General features: G+C 39.4%; 1 protein-coding gene across 1 annotated transcript in view; it reads left to right on the forward strand.

The window, feature by feature from the left end:
* Positions 1-1,992, forward strand: part of TGFBR3 (transforming growth factor beta receptor 3) — a 72,511-nt gene extending 70,519 nt beyond the window's left edge. The window contains exon 16 of the mRNA XM_010164863.1: positions 1,205-1,992. Within this exon, the coding sequence (XP_010163165.1) occupies positions 1,205-1,323 (119 nt within the window). The 3' untranslated portion in view covers positions 1,324-1,992. The remainder of the gene's footprint in view (positions 1-1,204) is intronic.
* Positions 1,993-7,514: the final 5,522 nt, after the last annotated feature.

Genomic DNA, 7,514 nt, shown 5'->3' on the forward strand with positions numbered 1-7,514 from the left:
CCCATAGCGTCGGGTTTCGGATAACCTAGAGCAATGTGAAGCAGGAGTAATTGTGTGATCTGGCAAAACACTTCCATCTTGCTCCTTTGCTGGGAAAGCAGCCGTGCTGGTGCTGACTGCCACGGTTGGTCTGCAGCTCAAGCAGCAGCAGTCTGTCTGTGTTACCATGCTGAGATCACAGGTTCACGTCCTGAGAGATGAGCTCAAGGGAGGAGGCAGCTGCAATACACGTTATGTAAACTTAGTCTTGACATCTGTTTTGAAGAGACTATTTTATAGTATTACTAAGGTTGCAGATTTGAGCACTTAACTTAAAAAATACCACAGTTATGGTTTCCTGCATGGCTTCATTATGATCTTTTGGGCATTCACATAATGGCAAAATTTTTACTTCCATGCTAGTTGAAAGCTGGATTTTTTTCCATAGGATCCCAGACATAGGTGCAGAAGGAGTGTGAGGAGAGCAAACAAAAGTGTAGGTTTTATCAGGAGCAATAAATCTAGCTTTAACTCCTAGTGCTTGATTTGGCAACCCAAATAACAAAGGGCTTTTAATTTATCATCAGTAAACAATTAAAAAGAAATGGTGAGACTTGTTCTCACTACAGGTTGTAAGTGCTACACATACTGTGGTAGCTGTAGGGGAACTTCCTGCATGCTATATTCAGGGTAAATCAAATCAAGTTTGCAGGGTTGCCTGTTGTTTTTCTACACAAAGAAAACTGGCCATGTCTCAGGATATGTGGTATCCAGCTGACTGAAGAACATTGCCTTCAGCTCCAGTTTTTAGTAAATATGCTGCTCTATAAACTGGCATTAAAACTAAAACCTACATTTCATTGGCCTTTTTCCATGAAACAGCAAAGCTAAAAGTGGTCTGAGTCATGTAACGGAACCTGTTTGAATGACAGCTGACAACAGAAGATGGACAGTGTCTGTCCTGGCAGTTGCCATCAGCTGCTTTTAAAATGCTTAAGAAAGTGACAGTACTATTTTCCCCATGTGTGTAGCAATGCTGAAGTGCCAAAGTCTAGTAACATTTTCTGCAGTACTCTGAGGTCTGTCACCCAAGACATTCATTGCATGGAAATACAAGGCACCAGAAGAGGAAGGTTGGGAAGGAATGGATTATTGTTTTCTACGACAACTAACATTTTCAATTGCCCTTCTCTCAACCCCACTTTTTCTCTCCCCTTTCCCTCAGGGGGAACAGCAGGGAGACAGCAGGTCCCTACGTCCCCGCCAGCCTCTGAGAACAGCAGTGCAGCGCACAGCATCGGGAGCACACAGAGCACCCCCTGTTCCAGCAGCAGTGCAACTTAGCTCCAGGGGAGCACAGAGTTAAGGAGCAACTTAGGAGTGCCGAGGTTCAAAGGACTGTGTGTGGTCATCAGCTTTGTAAAGTTAAAAGGATGGGTTTGGTTGCTTTTGAAAAAATGAGGAGGAATTTTTCTACAGGGGGGAAAAAAAAAGGGACTGATTTTCTTTTGGGGAAGCCACTGTGTGTGTGTGTGTGTGTGCGCAGCCTGTTGGATCTTCTGTAGCATGTTATGCTACATGTGACAAAGCTACTAGTTTTACAGTACTGCAACCTGTTCAAGGGGTCTGTGGGCCCTCAATGTGAAATCTATGCCAGTTTGGAAAAATGCTGCTTTGTCTATACAACTTTATTTTTTTCCCTAAACCTTCACATTGACACAAGGTATTCATTAAGGGAATTCAACAAGATAAGCAGAACAAAGATGATCTTGGGTCAAAGGTTTTCTATTTGTCTAAGCAAGGAAGCCTCAAGGTTAGATGTCCTTGGTTAATAACATTTTATTACTTCAGCTATGTTTAGCCACTTTTGAGTAACCTTTGTTTTGTTAAGCTTACAGCTACAGCATCTCATTTGCTTTCCTGTTGTGTTTGCAGCTTCAGGTTTGTTCCAGATATTTTTTTTTTTTAGTATGCATTGATTTGCTAATTGGAGAAGAGCACACTTTAACATTCTCTTTCTTGTTCTCTGGGCCGAAGATCTTTAATAAGAGAATTTTTTTTAATCTCCTATACCAAGTACAGGCACACACAAACATTAAGACAAAAAATGTTCTTGTGCACTAACATAGCTGTGTGTGTCCCTTTAATGGCAATGTATTTATGCAAATAGATGTATACCTAAGTATACAGAGCCTAACTTACCACTAACAATTGGGAAATTTGCTCAGTGTTCCTTCTGTACATAAAATATATAATGCATATATATATATATATATATATAAAAATAAAAACCAACTGTCTCTTCAGTTTATAGTAGGTAGACAGAGGAACTAAAAAAAGTGACTTGGTTCTAATCCTTTAGCTAGCCCAAATTCCCTTTGAAATAAGATATGGTTTTGAGGGCACAAAGAATGTACAGGAGAGCCTGTTGTTTGGGCAGAATACTGCCTATCAAAATGAAGCTATTCTCTTAAGATAGTTATGGGGTTGTTTGTGTCAAGCTGTTGTATGAACACTGCAATTGGATAGTCCCAAAGTAGTGTCGGAATATGGAAATGGCAGAAGGGTACTAGTTGTCACAGTATTTTTTTTTAGTGTCATTGCCATATCTTGACCTTGAAATTGATGCCAAATGAGAAGAAAACAGACATTTTAAATGTGTAGTCGTTTGACTGTTATGTTGCCACTTTGAAATTGTAATGTGTTCTACTGAGCCTTCTCCTTTGAGGAAAAATGAGCATTGTTTTCCTTTAAAAATGAGATGAGTAACTTTCATTAATTCTAGTGATGGTTACCTGTGTTTTGCAAGAGGAGAAGGGAATCCATTACACCAGAGTGATAGTCTGCTCTGATTCTCCTGACCTGCAGCCTTCTTTTGCTGATTCTACACTTGTGCCTTGCTGATGCCAGGATGGCCAGAGTGCAAGATATGCAATAGATGTAAGTGCCCAGGATCAGGTGGAATATTACTCACTTTAAATCACATCTTTTACTAATCCTGCAAACATTTAAGTATGTGAGTAACTACACGCCTCGTCCTTGCTAGTACAAGCACATGATCAGCTCTACACATTATGGCTGTTCTCACAGTCCATGGAGATAGTTGGTGTGTAGAGTTACGCGTACGAAAAGCGTTTTATGTTACTAGGCCAATGAGTAGTCCTGGTAACATGGACAGGACTGTCACGTGAGCGTAGTTATCCCCATGTGTAAGGGTATGCAGGACTAGCTGTTACGAGGTGTTGGGATGATGAATGTGCTACCTGTGTGGTTGAAAAGAAAGCGCTTTGCCTAACCTTCAGCAGAATGTATTGTATAAGCATATTCTATGTATAAAGTCTTTAAAGATGTCTTCAAAGAAGACTAGAGTCTTTTAAGTTCAATCATAGCTATATTTTACTACATTAAATTTCTGTATAAAGATATATTTAAATGTTTTAGATAAATGTAAGTTACTCTATATGAAATGTTTAATTTCAATTACTGTGAAATTTACATATTTTGTAAATTTTTTTCCCTATTTTAACCCTTTCCTTCCTCAGATATTTTATTAAGTAGTTTCTCATAGGAAGTATTAGATTTTGTTGTTGGGATGGACAGGTTGAAAGCTTTTGTGTAAAATAGATAATTGTATATTTTTGAGAGAAACATGCTGCATTATCAATTTTTTTATCAAAAATTTACTCTAATTTTAAAATAATTTACAGATTTCTATTTACCGTTGGATAAACCAAAAATATATAAAGATCAAAGATTCGATTTGTTGACTTGTATTTGAAGTACCTTTTAAATTAATTAACTGAACTTGGTGTACTCAGCTATTTAATTCAGAAATTTTATTCAATCTGAATTAATCATCTATTGGAAAACTACATGCAATTATGTAGCAGATGGAACAGCCATTTCTGCTTCAATAGAGAGAGACAGAACCAAACCCGGGCATTCCCAGTTAATAGCTTTATTACAGAACTGTATAGTACTTGTCAGCAGGTGTTAAGCTGCCTGCAGTTCAGAGTACTGATACACCCGTAAGCTCTGCTTTTACAGCAGCCATTCGTCTCTGCTGCAAGTTTCTGTGTGTGTTGTGGCAAGCTCCTGTACGCGTAACCACAAAGCCACTGGTTCCCACCTCTGTCAAACCCGGTCTCCCTGCGCTGGACTTCACGTGGCAGGTACCCACGGGGTCCCAGTGGAGAGCTTTACAGCAGGGCTTCAAGGGGATGGGCTCGGTGGTAAATTTCAGCGTGTTGGAGTCAACTGCGAAGGAATTTCTTACGTAAGAATGGGAGGATTGGGCTTAAAAGGGACACTCTCTGTAAAAGCTATTTGTAATGTACTTAAACTCCAAAGTAGACTGCTTGTTGTGTCATGCGTTGTCTAATCACTAACTCTAACCTTTTACAGCATTTGGTTTTGGACATTACTATTTCATGTTTCAAGAAGTCAGATCTTTCTGTGTTAGGCTATTTTTGTAGCATTTTCCACATGGAAATGGATTTTGCAAAATGTCTGTTGATGTTGATGATTGTAACTTTCCCCCTGCCCTTTTCTAACCATTTATCTCCTGTATGTACCATTCTTTGTGTATATCTACCTCATGCTTCACAAGAAGACTGTACTGTTGGTTGTGCTGACAGCCCTTCATGTGAGGTGACTGTTCTGCCCTGTTGTTGTTTGTCATCTGTGGGGATGTTCATAGTGTTATCAGATCTTTGCTGCCATGTTCTTACTAGTTCCAAACACAATATTCTCACTGTCAAATAAATACATTTCTTTAAGATCCAAATGCCAGATGTTTTTTTAAATCAAAGAATGGGAGAAATTTACTTGCTAATACCTGTGGCCAGTCTGAACACCCCATTTGTATTTCATATTGTGTTCAGTATTTCAGAGACTTATGGAAATGCATCGTTGTACAGTTTTGATAACCACAGTGTCATGTCATCTTAGTCTCTTGTGCATAATAAAGTATATATCAATTTATTAATAATTGATGCCACGATTCATTTGTTTGAGTTGTACAGAACCAACAGCTGATCAAGTTCTCTCTCACTACTGCACGCTCGTGTCCCATAAACTTCAGTGGGAATTGTGTTAAGACAGGATTTTATTTTATGTGACCACCTCTTTTTTCTCCTTTCTGTGTTCTTTTATCCATTGGCTTCGTTGGGCTTCTCAGTATCATAGCTTCTTGCAGAGTCCAGTAGATATATTTAGTTAAAAGCTGCTGTTCTTCACTCTAATTAAAGTCCAAAGCTCTGATCCTGCAGGCATTTAGTTGCTGCATGTTGAGATGCAGCTTCAGTTCCATCCTACACAAAGCCTGGCTTGAGCACAGTGAACCCTAAGGGTCCTCTGTTAGTCCTCTGGCTGAAGCAGCAGAGCTCCCTTAGGCTGTTGCACACTAGACTGCAAGTACACTGGAGTCACGTGAGCAAGGCTGGGCTGTGGTTTCACTGCTGAAGGCTCTTCTGTGCTAGAGCAGATAGCTTGGCCATGTATCAGAGCAGGGCAAGGATTTGGGTGTTTACTGTCCTGCTTACTGCTTTGTTTCCTGTATTTCATGTGCAAAGTATTCTTTTATGGACAGTCTGGGGGACTCGGCCTCAGTGGCATTTCCCTGGGTTATTCAAAGGTTGTGATTATTAACTCACAAAAAAGAGTTCCCTAAGAAAGGGATCTAAAATGTTTAATGATCACTTTTAAATGTCAAGATTCCTTTAGTGTATGGAGAGTGCTATTAATTACAAGCAATTGCAAGCTTACACATTGCCTATGACTTGCAACTCAGAGATGCAATAGATTTATTGCTTCCTAACAACCATATTTCAGTTTCTGCATTAAGGCAATTTTTTTTTCTGTTGGAAATGAACTCAGTACAGCTGACTCTCAGCATAAAGATACTGCAGCTGTTCTTCACCTCTAAGATTTGTATTTTGACTGAAACTTGGTGTGAAAGCATGTTCAGTGTCTCATATGAGGAGTTAACTTTAAGTGCAACTACTAGCCAACAAATTGGGATATATTTGCATGAGTCTTTTTACACATTAAGAAGTAAGAGTCTTACCATGTTACGGGGTAAGCATCAATGTTGTATGTGTTTTTCTGTCAAATATTTGTGAGTGAAGCAAACATTTTGGAGAGTCAAAAAATACCAAGTGCCAGTTTCAGGAAAAACACAGTCCAGAGCTCTTCTATTTTTAACAGAATGAAATTTATCACAGAGTTCCCTCCAAGAGAATATAAAAGGAAAAGGAACCAATAGTTTGATATATTTTCACAGCTGTCACTTTGTAATTGTAAAGCAGATATTTATGAGGCTGGAAATCTGTTTGCAGCTAGGTTTTTGTACTGTATTCCCAGATCTCCAGCCCTAGAGCTGGCCTTGCAAACCTATGTGCATTTCCACTGTTTGAATTCTTTGCATAAGAAAGATCAGATTACATCACTTCACCTACCCAAAGTAGGTTACGGCTTAAATTACATTTTTATGGAGTCTCATTTGCTAGAAGCCTTCAGGGACTCACTGCAGCATGTCCAGAAGATGATGTGCACTGGGGTGACTCCAGGCCTGCTGTGCAGCCAGTCTCGCCTGCCTGGCATTTAGGTCTGTGCTGTGCTGCAGATTTACTGTCTTTAGGAAAAGCATAAAGAGGAGTTGATTTATAGATAGTTGAGGAAGAAAAGCAGCACAAAAGTTGTTACTCTTGCACTTTTTTAGAATGACAAATCTTTTTCCGTCCAATTATTTTGGCATGTATATCTGAAGAATCGGTTAAAAAATATTTGGGTGGAGTCTTTTTCATTCTGATGTTACTGCTGCTTGTAAACTGCCAGCTCTAGTAAAGAACATACTGTACTGACAAAAAATTAAGTCATTATTTTAAAAATCAAGAATATTGAGTGTTAAGCAGAGAAAGCTGATGATATGTAAAGGCACTTTAAGTGCACTTTTTTTGTCAGACATAATTTTTTTATGATACACCTGCTAAAATCAAAGTGCTATCCTTGTGAGTGACTGGTGTTCACAACTCTCTAAGCATTTCACTTCCAGACTGGCTTTGTAAATAGAGTGAAAGGATCAAAGGTCTTAGTCTGTCCTTTAGTGTAAGCAGGTATATCCCGTGGGGTCACAAGAGCTTGGGATGTGAGGAAAGTCTTTGCTCTATGCAATACTTTTATTAGTCCGTGATCCTAAAAGTGATTAGTAACATTAGCTGTTAAGAATGGAAAGTAAAATAAACAGGAGTATTTAAGAGGATCATACACACAGGGCACTCGCAGAAGAAATATTTAGGTTTTCACAAAATTTTTGCGTGCCAAAATGTGTCATAGAAAATTTAACTCGCTAAAAGGAAACTATAAAATAACATGAAGGAAGCAGTTAGAAAGTGTCTGGAAATGGGAGGCTGAAGATTCGTGCCACGCTTGTGCCTGAGAGGAGCTGGAGCTGGCGGGCTGCCAGGGCTGCTCTGCACAGGCCACGGCAGCGACCTGCCCCCAGTGTGCTGAGGGCCTTTGGGGCAGGACGTGCC

This window comes from Antrostomus carolinensis, unplaced genomic scaffold (genome assembly GCF_000700745.2).
Source record: "Antrostomus carolinensis isolate BGI_N321 unplaced genomic scaffold, ASM70074v2 scaffold4183, whole genome shotgun sequence".
Lineage (NCBI taxonomy): Eukaryota > Metazoa > Chordata > Aves > Caprimulgiformes > Caprimulgidae > Antrostomus > Antrostomus carolinensis.